Raw genomic sequence first — 17,218 nt, 5'->3', positions numbered from 1 at the left:
GGATAGGGAAGAGTACGCCGCGGGTTACCACAGCGGCAGCACCGAGGAGGGGAACGGGGGCTGACTGGGGGGGGAGGGGGCGCGGGCACTGGGCTCGGCTCTCGCGAGGCGGCGCGGGGCGGAAGCCGCCCCCGCCCCCGATGAGGGCGGGCGAGGGAGGGAGGGAGAGGCCCGGAAGCGCCATAACGGGCGACATCCGCCATAACGGCCGGCGGGGCGCGCACGTGACGCCAGCCCGCACGCGGCGAGGCGGGGCCCCGCCCCTTTGCCTCCCTTCGCTCCTCCCCCCCCGCCGCCCCGCGCGGGCGGCGTGCGCGCGCTCGGGCGCGCGCGCGCCCGCCACCCGCGCGGGGCGGTGGGGGGGAGGGGCGGAGCCCGCTGCGCTCGCGTGACGTCACGGCGGCGTGACGGGCGGCGCACCGCTGCCAATGGGCGGCCTGGGCGGCGCGGTGACGCGAGGGGCCGCCGGCCAACGGCGGCGCGCGGGGGGCGGGGCGGCGGCGGAGGAGGAGCGTGATCGCGGGCGGCGGCGGCGGCGGCGGCGGCGGCCAGCGCGAGGCGACGCCATCGCGGCCCCGACGGGCGCGGAAGACGCAGTGGTGGCGGCGGGCGCTGTGCGGGTCCGCGGCCGCTGAGCGAGCTGGGGGGGCAAGCGCCGGGGGTCGCTGCCGCCGCTGCCGCCGTTCTCCTCCGCCGCCGCTGCCGTCCGCCGCCGCCGCCGCTGCCGCCATTTTGTGAGAGTGCCTCGAGCGGGCGCCATGTTTGTAAGGAAGAATTAGGGCAGCCATCTCCGGCCACCAGCACCTCCCTTCCCCCGTGTGTGTGTCCTCTCGTTCTCCTGTGCCCCGGGCCTGCTCCTCCGAGCCGCCGCCGCTGCTGCCTCTTCCTCCTTCTGCCCGCGCGGGGCGGCCGGGCTCAGCCTGTGCAGCCTCGCCCTGCACTGAGTGCCCGTTAGTGTCTCACTAAGTAACCGTGAGTGAAACCTTCATCATCTCTCCTCACTGAGGGACCCGACCCTCCTCCTCACCGAGCCGCCCCCAGAGCGGCTGTGCGCGCCGCCGCCGCCGCCGCCACCTCCTCCTCCTCCCTCCGCACCACGGGCAGCGGCAGTGTCCTGCCTTCCTCCACCTCCCTCCTCCTCACCACACCACAGCCAGCACAATGGCCTTTGAAAGCCTGTTCTCCAAACCCCCAAACCCAGTTCTTGACCCAAACATGCCCGACTCTGACAGGCAACATGCAGGGGACGAAAGGTCGAGTAACATTCTTCTCTCTCTCCGCTTCTCATAATGGTGATACTAGTGGGGTGATGATGATGCTGATAATGATGATGATGATGATGCTGTGTGTTAATGTGCCTAGGGGCTTAACGATGTTTTTGTGGGGGCAGGTCATCTTCAGGCTGGAAGACCGGGGTGAGGACTGGGGGGGGGGGAAATGCAAGGAGGGGAGGGGGGGTGTCACTGGGTTAGAAGTGCATTATTAGTAGGGTTTTATTTTTTGGAATGCATGCATTTTACATCTTCATTTATTTATTCTGGCTGGGAAGGGGGACTGTTTTCCATTTCTTTCCATAAATTGCACTTTCCAGCGGGTGTCTGTTGAATGTCACCATTGTTCTTTTTCTCCCTTGCCCTGGCGCTGCTAGTCAGGTAGGAAAGGGTGCTTTGAGTTGGGATTGGGTTTGGGGTTTTTTTTTTGGTTGTTTTTGTTTATACAAGAATCTCTCACTAGATCCATATTTTAATGTCATTTTCTTGCCAGATTACACCTTACACATTTAACTGGATCTTTTTTTATGCAGATTAAGGTCTGACTGACGTTATCTTTGCCACCTCTCAATCCCCATGCGCAGAAAACCAGAGTCCTGTTCCTGGTGAAAGGACCTCTGTTCCTCCCTCCCTTTCTCTTCTGCAGCTGCTGGAAATTCAAATCCTTTCTCCAGGCAGCCCTGGCCTTCCTAACTAGTTCCAAAAATACTATGCCAGGGTGACAGCTACCAGTCCTTCAGTCTACATCTACCCAGAGCATTCCTGACACAACTGCAGGAGTTAAAAATGCTGGTTTTTGACAGCTGGGCTTCAGTCTGTCCTCCCCACACAGCTCCACAACCGTGCTTGGTACTTGCTTCAGAGGACTGGGGGGAAAAAAAAAAAAAAAAAAAAAAAAAAGGCTTGTGAGCGAACGTAACCGTTCCGTCACTGGAGAAAGAGTCACTAATTCTGTGTTACAAATTGGGAAGTGGAGGGCCGCACAAGCTGACTGACTGGTCCAGAGATCGTACTATGATTTCCTGACGGGTTCAGGGCAGACCCCAGCACTGCTGATACTTGTTTTCACCTTCCTGCTTTTTATTGTGAAACAATGTTAAGTTGTGTCATGCTGTATGTTCCAAAAAGAGTGCTGTGTAAAAAGCAAACTAGTAATCCACTGGGATTGCTGAAGATAGGGCATTACTGCGTATTAAAACTGTGCAGCAGTAGCAGGCAAAGTGTTCTAGAGTTCCTGGAGTTAGTAAGTCTGTGACTTTTTACTGTTTCAGGGATTGAAAGTACTTCATGTTTTAAAGTCCTCCTTGAGGACAAGCCCAAGTTACCCACTGTTCTGCTGGAAGCATAGTTTTTTTAACTTGGGAGTTACTCATGCAATGTTGACAAGTAGAGTTCCTCTAATCAGCTGTTCTTAACCAGTATGCCTGTTGTTACCCTGGCAAATTACGCAATAGAATAAATAAGTACTACCTAATAGTCTAATGTACTTTTAATACAGGTTAATTTATAAACGTTGCCTTATAATGTTTTAATTTCAGAAGAGCAGAAGACTCTAACAATAAACACATTTACCTGTTAAATAATACTTTTTTGTAAACAAGACTTTTAGAAAACTTCTGCTCCCCTCTGATCTAAGATGCATATAGCAAAGTGTATTCTTGATACACCTAGAACATTGTTTAAAAAAAAAAAAGCCCCAAATATAAGTCTGTTTTATTAGGTGTGCACATGTAATCTTGTCAAGATGTAATATTTTAACTTTCTGAAGTTTATAAAGATCTCGCTACCAGCTGGTAACTGGGAAGGCCTAAAGAGAAACAGGGTCTTTCCCATCCACAGAAAACATGGTTGACTTGCCAAGGTTGGGGGTGGGGGGGAGGGTAGCACAGCTTTAACTACGAACATTTTTTAGTACTGAATTGGTTTTGTCCAGTCTCCAATGCAGTCAGTTGAAGAGCCCATTGTAAGGTCTATAGAAAAGATGCAAGTACCTGATTCACTTGTCTTCTGAGTTACTTTGAGTTGGAGTCTTGCTGTAATACTAGTTTGGTATTTTAAAATTAACATGTCTAGTTCCAATACGTTTTATCTTGCAATCAATTTTTTACTGCCTTGGTAGCTCAGTAGTTTACTGGAGGTACAGCTCATATTAGGAAGCTGCTGAAATCCTTCAACAGATTAGATCGATTTGTGCAGCATAAATTAATAGCATTTCTGTTAACGTTTAGTTACCTTGAGTTTGAGCTGATCTAGTAGAATTATAAAGAAATTGGTTAGTGGTTTTGAGCAGTAGAAAATAGTAAAAAACCTTGTCTGTCCACACTTTGAATAATTCCAAGTCGGAAGATTGTTTTAATCCAAAGTCTTTTTTATCTTGGTTTATAGATGGGGCACCTGATTAAGTGAGGAAGGTTTTTCATTCTTTAAATATTTTTAGTTAACTTGTGGAGACCTTGTCTTTGATGAAGTATTTGAGACTTTCTGTACACACAGATAGCCGGTGTCTTTTAAAGTTTTTCCTGTAAGGTTAGGTTTAATTAAGGATTGCTTGTTATGTAGGTAATCTTTGACAGGGTAAGAAGGAAGTCCGAGGCAGGGTGCAGGCAAACTCAGTTACAGCAAATAAATACGCAGATGTGTGTAAATGTGCAAATTATCGCTCTCTTCCAGAGGTCAGCAAGGTCTGATTACTTGCGATAGTTTGTGGTTGCTGTTCCAGCATCTGCAGGACTGGGTGCTTCATGTTTCTCTTAAAGTCTGGTTTGTAGACATTGTCCCACCTATACATCATGCTATAGATGAATGTACATGCCTAAGAGAAGAACTAAACACTTGTGACAAATACAGAAGAATTCAGTCCTCGTGCAGACTTCTGTGGACTTTGATTTTCTGACTATAGTGAGCTATACTGCAGGCATGAGAAGGGCTTGTTTGCTACAGTTGGTTCTGCATTTGAAATCGGTGCCAGATTTACAATTGCCAGGAACTTTAGAAAATAACTTGGAGTTAATTTATTTTTAAAATCTAAAATGTTAGGTTGGTACTGATACTTTCTGTTGGCTCTCTCTGCTTTACTGTCATTTAATCTCCAGACTTGGAGATTTCTTATACCATTATCTGCTGTAAAAATAGCAGTGACCTAATGATAGGTCTGAACATGGAGATGCTATCTCACAGATCACAGAGGTGCAAGTAATGCTTCTGTAGCCAGCATGGTCTCATGAGTTGCATTGCAAGTGTTAAGTGTCAGGCCCCTTTTTATGTGCTCATGGTACAATGAAGGAAATTCAACGTTAGACACAGCTCTCTGACAGACACCTGAGTGGCCTGTGAACTTTCTGTAGAAAATTGTCCTGATTTTTGCAGAGGGTGTTTGGAAATGCCACTTCAAAGCTGGGCTTGTCTGTTGCGTTTCAGGTTCCTTTTCCCGAGAACCATGCTAATCCTCATTGTACACTTGTCCATTATGTATTTGATACAATTTTTACATTTAAAAATGAAGTTGGTACAGTCACTTTCTTATTCAAGATAAACTGATTGGAGTTTTATGAAGCATAGCTGAAGTGTTTGATTATGTGAGTCTGCCCGCCTCTAGCTGTGGTGCTGCTCTTCCAAAGCGTCTCCTTCACCAGCTATGTATGCCTGGTGTACGTCCAGATGAGCCAGGAGAATAGAGACTCCACCCAGCCACCCCTTTGTTCTTATTTTATTTTCCCAGTTTCCTCTTCCAGCTATCTTAGGAACTGCCTGCTCCCTTTCCATGTACCGGTTTTGCACTCCTGTCCTCAGCGAGCATGATTTACGCTCTGCTGCTCTAACAGGTCTGTCTGGTTCACCGTAATGGAGACCTGCTCTGCTAAATTACAGCCGGTGGCAAGTAGAGGGAAAAAAGCAAGTGACAGGTTGTAACCGAGATGAGTAACAGCAAATTGAAATCTGTATTATATACCTCAGTTGTACATTTTCTCCGTTACTGCTTAGCCAACATTATATTGCAGGCGGCTTTGCCCGTGTCTTGTCTCAATCCGTGTGGCTCCTCAGCTCCGTGAAGCACCATAGCATTACAGATCAGGGAAGCATTTGTGTAGCAGAAGGGCTAAAGATCTCCCCTAATCTGTAGCTGCTATTGTCCAGCCTGACTGCTCTCCCAGTCTCCCTTGCCACAAGGCTTCCATCCGTCTTTAGTTAAACTTGACAACTTAAATGTGTCTCTTTTATTCTACCTGGTGCTTTAATGCCCTTGGTCCACATGTGCATAGTTTGGTTTGAAAACATTTACTTACAGTTGTTTTCAGAGATTTTTTTTTTTCCCAGTAGTAGTTAATCATCAAAGAATGTGTTCATGTTAAATTGAAGTTGTTTGTGATTGCTGAATGCAGCCTTGTAGTGATTTATTGTTTTTGAGCATGATTTCAAAACTTGCTTTGACATTAGGGCACTAGGAAGTGAAGAGATAATCACTCCCAAATATGCCCTGTGGGCAAACAGGGCTTGCTTGCCATCCAGCAAACATTGCAGGAGTGGCAAAAATGCAGCTGGCTGACATAGCAGTTACTCCTCCTTGTCCTCCTGGAGAGGAGGAGGTGGTCTGTGTGAATTTCTGTAATTTCTTCTACAGTAATAAACCCCAGAGACTGGAGATGGTTAGGCAGCAGGGTGAGAAGGTGGGCTTTCCAAAAGTTGCTTGTTGGCCTCCAGTGCCACTGCAGGAAGCTATTTTTTGGCATGCCTCACTGCTGTCTTTCTCACTTCCTTCCCCCATTTTACGGGAACACAGTATCTGTTACAACCAGCCCTGGGGATGAAAACAAAACAGAGATTAAGAAAACCCAAGCAGTCTGGTCTGTAACTTTTCATGGTGCAGTTTCCCTGCCTGGCTGTAGGTTAAAATAACTTCATGTTTGCAGAGTGGTCAAAACTAACGGGCAGCTGTAAGTGACCTGCATAACATTGTCAAAGAAGCCAGTGCCAATTCTTGGTGGACACTGGCTTGTTGTGTTAACTGTAACAACACCTTCTAGTTTTGTAGTTATTTTCCTTATTAATTCATAAATTCTTTAGTGTAGGAGAGTGCTAGGACAAACTCATTTCATGAATTTTAGCCCTCTAAGATCTTACTTAGACATGTAATTTTCTTGTCATTGAATTGCGCCTGAGTTATTGTGCTCTTCATAATTTTATAAAACAAAATGTTACCTGCGAGAGTATTCCGGGTTCATTGCATGGTAGTGGACAGGACAGAAAGTAAGCATGTAATGATGAGAAGTGATAGCTGTGTACATCTGTGCAGTCACGAGTGCTGCATAGCAGCATGTTTTTCTAGATGCATTGGGTGTGGAAAATGCATGCAGGAGGGTTATTTGAAGCAGCAGGAGTGTATGAGGAGCTAGGATAGAGGGGTTGAGGGAGAAACCTAGTTTGAGATTCTAAGAAAAACATGCCCAAAGGAAATTAAGGAGAAGAAATACGTGGGAGGAGTGTAAGGCTTTTTCACTAAGTAAGTCTTGACCAGTGTCAAAAACACTCAGGTAGTTTCCCATCAGTTTAAGCTCTCTCCCCAGTGTTATATGTCCTTATCACAGACATTCAGAGGTCGGTAGAATGGGTGTATGATGCTGTTATCAGCCCCTGTAAATTAAGGGCTGTTAACATACTGTTTCTATATGAGAATATGAATTTTTCGACATCCTGGATGGTTTCTGATAAGCTGTCTCTTCTGGAACTAATCGCAGAAAAAAGAGGTTAAGGTTTAACTATGCACTCACCTTAGGAAGAAGTAGATTTTCTTTTCTTTTTGGACAGTGATTTTTCAATCATGACCAGAAATTAGTAGCTTCTTAAAAAAGTAATTTATTACTCAATGCGTTAGAGATCTGCTGATGTATAATGTTTGCATTCTTGCTACTGTGTCCTTTCTCTATGTCTACAAGAAGTAAAAGGGAGTTGTTTGCGGCCTTTATCTACTATATACTTTTTCTAGTCTTAGTAATGCTGTCGGAAAGTCTCAGCTATCACTATTCTCTTTAAGGCTTATTCTAATAAATAAAGTCAAAAGCGTCATATTGTAAAACAAAATGTAATTATTTTTAAATGAGACCTTTCCTCAGCTGTGAATCAAACCTACCAAAAATGGACTTAACAGAAAATCGTGTTTGATGACAGAGATTCACATTTTGGTTGTATGATTTTGTTTGTGTTAGTTCTTAAACCATACAGAAGTATGGTTCTCGTGTAGCACCTGCTCTGTCTGCAAGTATGCTAAGTACTTCTGTTAAGAAGATTGGAAAAACAGTCCCACAAGGAAAACCCTTTTAGTTTTCTTAAATATTTCAGAGCTATCATCATCAGTGTACTGAGAAAATGCATCTTATTTTTGTGTCTTGGACTTCAGGAGCTTGAGTTGTAAATCTTCTTTGAACATAAAGAGTGCTATTTTTAAAAACGACTCAGACTAGGGAAGAAAGGTAAGTTAAAGTTGAGTTTGAATGTTAGAAATTAAACTGTAGACACTAGAGTAATGATGAGTTACTTTATGCGTGGATTTCTATTTTCCCTAACCAAATATTTGCATAACTGCTCTTGCAGTGATTTCACCAAACTGATTCTCCCTGGAAGATAACTTGGCTTTTGTGCCTTTCTAATCCATTTTGGAGGTGCTCTAGAAATACACTTGGGACAGTGGAAATGCTTTCTGGTTTTGTTTTCACATATCCGTCAAGCTCCAAGTAGCTGGAGATTGCGGAAGAGGGAGCAATCCATTGGTGATTTTAGTTCTTCCTCTCGCATTTAGGGATAAACCAAATTTTTTTTGTGCATACCTAGTCCTTGTGCAGGGGCTGATAGGAAAAATCATGGCCAGTATGCTGCCTTTTTTTTAGTTAGGATTTGCTTAGCTTGTGGAGTCTAGGTGATGTTACTGAATTTTGCATCTCCTGTGTTCTGGATTGCAAGATTGCATTTGCTGTCCCATGGGTTATGAGGAAATAGGACTACCATATGGCAACTTGTTTTAATCACTGAAGTCATCCAGGGTTCTTTATGAAGGAGTTCCAGTAGATCAGGCAGCGGTAGCCAAACCCCTCTAAGCAATTTAAACTGGGTATTTAATGAAGATGCTTTTGTTTTTCTTCCAAAAGGACTTTAAATGCACTAGGATGGGAAGGGCTTGGTAATGCTAGTTGAGATCTCTGGGTAGAGGTGAGTTAAGCTCTTCTGCTTTTTTCTGTGCCAGAATTTTATACTGCAGGTTTGCACTGTAGTAGTTCAGAGATTAACTTCTGTTAATCTGATGACGCATCAGATTTAGTTCAGCCTTTGCAAATACAAGTATAGAATCCAGGAAAATAACACATGGCAGAAGTTAAAAATTGCCAGTGTTTGTTCCTTCAGCACAGAGGCTGTCTTTTTGACTCCCGAGGTATGCGTTGTGTAGGCATTATAAACTGTTCCCCCCACAGCTTGTTGGCATTATTTCAGTGAAGGTTGTTTTTGTGGTGTATTGTTTTGTGAGGTAGGGTAGTTGAAAGAGAAGTGAATCTTGAAAAACACAAGATTATACTTCCTTGCTTTTCTAGATCAAGAAAATTTTGGGGTTTGTGTGTCAGGCATTTCCAGCAATAATAGAAGCATACTAAGATACTCTGTAAGCAAGAAGCTTTACTTTGCAAACCAGAAGTTGATATCCTCTCTTGTTAGATCGGTGTTGTGATTTGTGTGCTGTAGATACCTGCCTAAGGGAAAGCAACCTCAGACTTGAACCCATTTCCTAGAAAATCATCGGCTAGCTGTGTTTTTTCCAGACCACATATGTTTGTTGACTTCTGTTACTCACAGTGGAAAAGGAGGTAGTCTTGGTTCACATCACTGAAAGCCCTTCCCAAAGCTGCTTGCTATAGCCAAGTCTGTGGAATATATTTAGGAAGTGAACTTCTAAAAGGGGTAGGTTCTGCACTCACTTTCTAGCATACAGCTCCAGTTTAGATTTTAAATGGGAATAAAGCCTATAAAGTGGAAGGTAATTTCTGCCCTATCACTTCCTTTAAACTTTCTTTGAAGAATAATTAAATAATTTCCAAGAAATGATAAATCTTTGACCATTATCTTTTCAAATCGTATTTGTCCAGTCTTTTTTTTTTTTTTTTTTTTTTTTTTACATTCTTGAAGTTCAATGCTTGGAAAATTCTAGGATGTTGTGGAAAGAATTTAGGCATTTGGGGATTAGAGGACTTTTGTAGTCTTACCTTTGAAATGCAATCCAAAATATAGTATTACTGAGATTCTGCACAGTTGGTTTACCTAAAATGTTATTTGCGTCCTGGATGCATCACAGAAGTATAAATGTATGGCAGCAGTTCCCAAAGGAACTGGTTAACTGGCAAATACCTTATTTCCAAAAGAGCATTTTCAGTAGGCATTTTACTTAAGAGGATATTTTAATTGAGTAGACATCCTTGAGAAAGTGAGTTTAGCTCACTTTGTCAAAATACAAAAGATAGTTTTTTCTAATAGCTGCAGGTGTTCATAAATATTTGCATTTCAGTTTCATTAGGCACACTTTATTAATCAAGTATCTCCTGGAAAGATGTAACAAATGCTTTCCTGGGGTATTAGATGAGGTACTTAGACTTTGTCAGGGAATGCTGGAGATAATGGACACTGTGATGTTTGAAGACAGGATTTATGTTATGCTTGGGGTACTTATTCTGAAGATCCTTTATCTCTTCTTAAGTATGGGAGTATCTTGGTGTTAATGTTCACGTGGCAGTGTAAGGGTTGTGTATGAGCAGATCTCCGTGAGCACCTTGTGAAAATCACATAAAAATGGGTTCTGAAGCTGCCTCTCTACTTTGCTGCCCACGTGGTAGTGGGCATACCTGTATTATTATTATTTTCCGTTACTTGTTCAAAAGCTGACTTTGGCTTCATGGCTTCCTATTGTTTTATATTTGCACTAAAAAATAATGTCCTTTTCAAAATGTGTCCAAGAAATGTTTAAGGCCATAATTCAAACCAGTGACGACTGCATTTGCAGTGTAGCTAAACTGAAGACATAGCAGTTGAGCAGTTTTTCTTACCTTCCTTCTAAGTTCCTGTTTGTTTTCCTGGCACCCATGGTTGTATTCAGTGTGTTGGAGGGAAGAGCCATGCCTCTAATGGGCCTGTTTTCTGTGAATTTGTCCTGTGCCTTTCTGTGGCTGCTGCTGTCTGCTTCAGCAACTGCCTATGGCAGCAAGTCCTGCAAGATCACTCACTACCTGCCATGAACTGTCTTTTACTGCCCATCAATATTAATGATGGTCTTTAAATGACACCTTCTGTAGCAGAATCTTTTATTCAGATTAAATCTGTCTTTTTATGCCCACTTTTTAATATTTTGACATTTGAAAGCTTCTTATAAACTTTCCTTCTTTCTAGTCCAGTTACTTAGCAAAACAGAACTATCTTCAATACTTGTCTAGAAGGTTATTTTCTCCCATATTCCAGAGTACTTTTTTCAATCACTAGATAGACTAGCTACTCTTGTGCATTGCTTAGAAATGTTGAGTCCCCTTCTTGATCATGTAATACAGCAAAGCATCTTCATGAGACTTGATGTATATAACTGGTCTTTACGTGGTTGCAGCGGGCTGCCACAAGGTGATGGGGAAGTGTCACAGTTGCTGTAGATATGCTGTAGGATTCCGCCAATAGTTGAGAATTAAAGGTGAAGAGGTGGTACCTTGAAATTGATGGATTTTCTTAGTTTTTCTCCAAAGCCTTTATGCAAGTTGATAATCTGAATGTGGTTTGGGTTTTTTTCCCCATTTTTTTGGCTGGTTAGTGATCTGTAATCATATCTTGGTGGTGGGTTTGGGTTTTTTTGTTCTCCCCCCCCCCCTTTTTGCATTGTGATTGCTAAGAGCATTTAGTTCTAAGAAGTTCCAGGACATATGAGGTGACAATACAGCAGTCATGTCTTCTCCCCTTTTCTTCTCCCTGGCATATCCATTTACTCCTCTTACAAAAAGTCAGAACTTTGGGTTGCTTCTAACTTCTTAACCACTGTTTTTTTTCCTGTGGAGACTCAGGTCTTTTGCTTCCTGGTGAGTTCTTCCCCCTTCCTACTATTCGCAGTCCCTTGAAGGAGACAGAGTTGGTCATCAGGTTAGCTAATACATTGTGAGTACTGGACTGAGATGGACAAATTGTAAGGCAACTTAATATTGCCTAATTACTACTTCTGTCCTGATACCTTGTACTGCCCCCAGCACTAGTTTGGTCTTGTTTTAGTTTGGGTTTTTTGTTTGTTTGTTTGTTTGTTTTTAATATAGTTTTCTGGTATCTACAGGCTTCTCCCCTTGCTGCCCCCACCATCTGCTGAATCTGGTATGTTTGTAGAGTGAGGGTTTCAGACACTATAGGACTGATGGCATTTTCAAGCAATCTCCATGTCAAAATTCAGGACTGGAATTCCATGATGCCTGCAAAGGCTGAATTCCTGAAGCAGTGGTAATGTAGAAATAATCATATAGAGCCAATTGTAAATGTTTAAAAGCAGTAAATTCTTCCACAACGAAACCGCAGCAAATACCAAATTGTAGGAGGGGAGTTGAGATTGTTTCAGCAGCACCTCTGAAATAGGGATGAGAAACAGGTTAGCTGGTGTTTTGTCAAAATGTTTCTTTCATGGCAAAGTATCTTCAGGGTTGTTACTGTTTGGGTCAGTGGACAAAACTTTAAATAAAGTCTTAAGTAATCATAGAAACTGTTTTTCCCTACTGATGGGGATAAGCACAAGCCCTTCTGTTACTTAGTCTACAAGCACTTAAAGTGTTACGTTTTGTGTTAGTATTTATTTTTTTTTAGTCATCTTTTGGTGCTACTCCATTTTGAAGACTTTTGAGACAGCCACATTCATATGCAGAAGTTAGGTTCACATGTGTATTGTTCCATTTACAGTATTCATTGATGTATGAAACAACCCCCTACAAATGTCAATGTTACAAATTAAAAAAAAAAAAAAAAAGACCACCCTGGGTAGCTTAGAAAAATACCATCATCAGATGTCTGGTTTCTGTCAGTTTTTTGATTCTAGCAAATGAAACTCAAATGTTAACTACTCCTTGTCAACTACTACTACTAATTTCTTCTGAAGAATCCACTTAACCGTTAAAGTAATTCTCCTTTTTTGAATTGCTCATGACTTTGGCCATTACACCCTAGATACTACAGACCCATCTTTAGTTCCAGGAGCTGGTGTGTTGAAGGAAACATGTTTGTATTACTATGCAGTTTCCTGCAGCGCCCAACCGCTTGTTTTCATTATTACTACTCTTTAACTATATGGTTTTCAGAGAGTTTTAATTGCCTTTAATTTTGACCACATCTGTCCTGCAAATACAGCAATGTAAAGGCATGTAATTGTAGTAAAAGTCTTCCTAGGAATCGTTAAAATACCTCTGCAGTTTGAAATGTGTTTAAGGGCAACAGAGTTATATTAAAGTAGTTTACATTGAAGCAGGTTTTTTTTTATATAGGTTGGAGAAAACTATGTAAGAAGAGAAGACCTTTGTTCTGAGAAGTTAAAAAGATACATAGTTTTAAAGCTTTTTTAATTTTGCAGTATAAATCAAGGCCATTTAATGGCTTGCATCCCATTTTTCTTTAACTATGAAAGAAAATCCTAAAATCCTAGTAGTTCTTGGTGTGTTACATGTGTTAAAACGTATATGCACATGTACAAAAATGTAACTGGTGGAAAGACATACTGGGTGTGTTTGTTTTTACTGTGCTGTTGGACAGATGAGATGGATAATAACACGTAATTTTACTGTATTGATATTTTTCCTCCTACAGAGAAGATGGGGAGCTAGAAGATGGTGAAATAGATGATGCAGCATATGAAGATGTGAAAGAACATGGTACAAAAGGTGATGATAAACAGAAAAATGAAAAAGGACATAGAAAATCACGGAAGAAACGCAAAAAAGAAAAAGAAAAGAAAAAATCAAAAAGGAGAAGACGGGATAAGCATAAGGTTAGGAAATGCAAACCAAAATATTGGAGGTGCTTATTTTAATTCCAGGTTCCCAGGTTTAGACAAGGATCCAGGGAATTGGAGAAGAAACCTAAAATGGTTTTATTGCTATTTAGGCAGTCTTCGGACTCTGAGTGCAATTTTTGAGATTCCTATCTTACCAATGCATTTCAATATTAAAGAATTTGTTTAACTAGACTTTCGACACATGGAAGTGCATATTCACACATTTCAGTAACAGTTTATGTGGGGTCAGAGACAATAAATCATTAAATAATCCAGCTGTAGGACATTTCAAATGATAGTTTGGAAACTTACTTGTTAGCTTTGCCTGAATGTGTTTTCATAAACTTTGTTGTCGTCTGTTTATATTCAAAAGAAATACTAAATCAGACTGTGGGTGTAACTGTGTCATGATATACGTCTTCACTGGATGCTTATTTATTTCAAAATTTCTTTTAATAGCAGTTTACAAAATACTGACATTTATGAGCATTTTACTCTTTGCCATTGTCAATGGTTGTGGCAGTTCTGACACGAGAGGCCGAAGTGTTAAATCAATTCTTAAATTGTTTAAATCTTAAGCAGCGGTATAAGTTGAGCACTGGCCACTGACAACGGTAATGGTAGCTGCACTGTAGAGAGTGAGTTTTTTAGGATAAGGGGCAAAATGTAAATTTACAATTTCACTTTTTGTGCTAATTATCATATTTATGGAAAGAAAAGATTTCAGGCTAGTTAAGTGAATTCTTCAGTAAAGTTCATTAAGCTAATGTTTCTAATATATATTTTAATCAACTTAAATAAATGCAAGCAATTCACAAAGTTTTAACCTAGAGAATTAAACCTGATGGTAATTCTCTACAAATCACAGAAATATAGTGTTCTCGTATGGTTGCCCCTCTAAATTTTCTGCAAAACAACACATCTAAATAAAACACTTGTAATGCAGTGACACTGAGTTTTCTCTCAGGAGAAAATGACAGGATGCTAATCATTTCTATGGTCATATGCAAGCTTCTAACCATCTCCCAGATTTGTTAAGCCTTCCAGGAGCATCCCTGCTATGTCGCAGAGAAGCAGGGCTCAGAGAGACCCATAGGAAGCTGATACAACCCAGAGAAACCACATAGCCCTCAATGTTTACATTCGGAAGCCTCGTCGGATCAGATCTCTTTCTCTGATAAAAAGAGTGGGTCATCAAAAAGTGTGCTTTCTTTAGCCTCCCCTAGAAGCAAAGGTTTGCGCGAGTTAAGGAAATATTTTCGTTTATTAGCCTAATGCTTCTTTTAAGTTCATATACAGCAGACCAGTTACACAGAGAATTACCTAACAACACCTGAGAGCGCTATTTTCTTCTTTCTTTCAGCATAACTCCCCTTCCAGTGATGACAGTTCAGACTACAGCCATGACTCTGATATTGAGCGTACAGAAAGACCACATAAAAAGAGTAGCAGCTCTTCATACAGAGATTATGATTCTTCGTTCAGTCAGGTAGTATTTTTTTAAACTGATTTCTCATGTCTTTATTTAGGTGTAATTTAAAAAATGCAAATGTAAATGATGCAGTTTTTGAAGGCTGACTTGATCACAGTGCCCATTCTCACAGATTTCAGGAAACACATCTAGTTCTCATCTCCTTGGGTAGATTTCCAAACGTAAAGCATTATCTGTGGCATGAATGTAGGTGGTGTAAACAAGCCTGATACTATTTTTTCCTCCATCAGGCAACAATTAAGATATCTTTATTATTGCCTGCATTGGATTTAGACCGTACTGAGAGGAAACAGCTCTTGAAAAGACATCTAGAGTATCTAGAGTAAAGTAAAGTAAAGTAGTAAAGTAGTACTAGTAAAACTCTAGTAAAGTATCTAGAGTTGATTCTGTTTTCTGATACTTCAATTTGTCCTGGCTTTTCTCAGTCTGTGCAGCTTGATAGCCTTCCTGAGACTGCTGGGTGAAATAGAACACATTCTCTAAAGCTGCGACAGAGCAGCTAGAGGCTTGGTGGAACTCTGGTACTTCAGAGGAGAGGAGACTTTCCTTTTAGCCTGAAACCATTCCAGAAACCTCATCAGCCAGCCAAATTTATTAACAAACTGAAGATCCTGTCTGCAGAAATGGGAGAAGGGACAGTGCTGGCTTAGGAGTGGCGATAACCAGTATTTCATCCTGACTGACAGAGGCGGGCCAGGTTGTTTCATCTGTGTCCAAGGTCATCAGGATATGGAGATCATGAATGGAAAAAAATTATTCTAATCATAGTTCATCTAAGTAGCACTTAGAACTGCATCTGTTAAAATGCTTTGTCAACTCCACTGAAAAGTTTTCTGGAGTATAGATGATGATGCTGTTCTTTTTTGTCCTTTTTCCTATTTTAATGCATTCAGAATCAAAAGTACTAGTTTTTACTAAATAACTGATTTTCATTGTTTATTATTAATGCTTGTTTGTGCAAACCTGCTAGCATGACAGTAAAACAAGGTAAAAACAATTGGTTTTGTTAGAACAGTTTGGAGGGGGGTTTTTTGAAATACTGAGTTGCTTCTGAACAATGCAATCCCTTTCATACAGCATGGACACGTATCAGGAAATTACATGAGTTCACAGAAAATGCAACATAAAAAAAATGTAAAAAGTAAGGAGTATGATGACTATAGTCATTACAGTGATGAAAACTTTGGTAATTATAACGAGGAAGAAAAGGATGAAGATTTTGCTGATCAGCTTAAACAATACAGACAAGCTAAAGAGACCTCCAGTACTGATTTAGGACCTCCATTCCCAAAAGAACCAGTGAAAAAACAGGGGATGAAAGGGATCCAGAAAGGTAAGATAATTTGAATAGTTAACTGTAGTAATGGTGGTGGCAGCAGTTGTATCATGCATCATTTCAGGATGTTTGTCTTGAGAACTAAATGAAGAAAGCTGCCAGCAGTGGCTTTCCTGCAAGCTTGCAGTCTCCCATCAGTGAGTGATAAGGCTGCTCACGGGGAAGGAATAATATCATACGGTTGCACTGATGCATATATTGAAGAAAAAGATCAAGTGTCGGGTAATATGTATGTAGAAAATAAACAAATAAAACCCTATTAAAAAGCCAAGATCTTTGTTGTGTAACTGCTTGAGTAAGAAATCATAGGGCTGTAAAGTGACTTTCTGGTGGTAGTTTATGAAAGTCTGAAATGGGACTTGATTGGGGGGAGGAATGTAAACATGTCAATTCCAAAATCTAATTTAGCCCTCTGCGCGCTGCCCCCCCCCCCCAAAAAAATTTAAGTACCTAGAAATTTTGGTAGGTGCCTGAATACTTTACTTTTATTAGTATGTCCCACAAGTATGCTAGTACCCTTTTATTCTTCTTTTCACAAATTTTCTTGCATTCAAAGCTGGGCCAATACAAATGCTGGTGAAAAAGTATTCCTCTTAAGCGATAAGCTCCTGAAAGAGTCCTGCTGCCCTTATTTCATGCCTTGCTTACATAAGCCAAGTTATGCAAGCATTCTTGTTTGCACCTTTCATTTGGTGTCTGATCGTTTCCTTACTATTGTAGTGCAATTCATTGAGCCAGCTTACATCTCTGGCCTCCGTATTATGAAGGGACTTCTGACTCCCCAGTTGTGTTGTATTACTCCATATTGCCCTGGGGTGTGGAAGGTTAGGCAACGGAGACGGTGTATACCATTGACAGAGATAGCCTGATCTACCATCTAGAAATGCTTAACTTGTTCTCATCCCTTTTTTCTATGAGGCCAAGGTCTTATTTCAGAAACTGTTGATTCAGTTTGCAAAATATTCTCCCTTTAATCATGGATAAAAGTTTGTTTCCCAGGCAAAATTTGAGGAGGGTTTTGTATGACATTGTGAATACCTTACTAGTTCTTGGGAAGATACTGTGTGTTACACAAAGGTAGTAAGCTGTCTTCCATT

At 41.4% G+C, this 17,218-nt stretch overlaps 1 protein-coding gene across 1 annotated transcript in view; it reads left to right on the top strand.

Moving 5' to 3' along the window:
- The first annotated feature begins 507 nt into the window (after positions 1–507).
- Positions 508–17,218, top strand: part of ZC3H6 (zinc finger CCCH-type containing 6) — a 29,687-nt gene continuing 12,976 nt past the window's right edge. The window contains exons 1-4 of the mRNA XM_052783900.1: positions 508–1,253; positions 13,107–13,287; positions 14,657–14,782; positions 15,863–16,118. Of these exons, the coding sequence (XP_052639860.1) occupies positions 1,162–1,253; positions 13,107–13,287; positions 14,657–14,782; positions 15,863–16,118 (655 nt within the window). The 5' untranslated portion in view covers positions 508–1,161. The remainder of the gene's footprint in view (positions 1,254–13,106; positions 13,288–14,656; positions 14,783–15,862; positions 16,119–17,218) is intronic.

The sequence above is a fragment of the Harpia harpyja genome, chromosome 4 (genome assembly GCF_026419915.1).
Source record: "Harpia harpyja isolate bHarHar1 chromosome 4, bHarHar1 primary haplotype, whole genome shotgun sequence".
Taxonomy (NCBI): domain Eukaryota; kingdom Metazoa; phylum Chordata; class Aves; order Accipitriformes; family Accipitridae; genus Harpia; species Harpia harpyja.
Note: the sequence above shows the minus strand (reverse complement) of the source record. Positions and strands in the feature narration are given on the sequence as shown.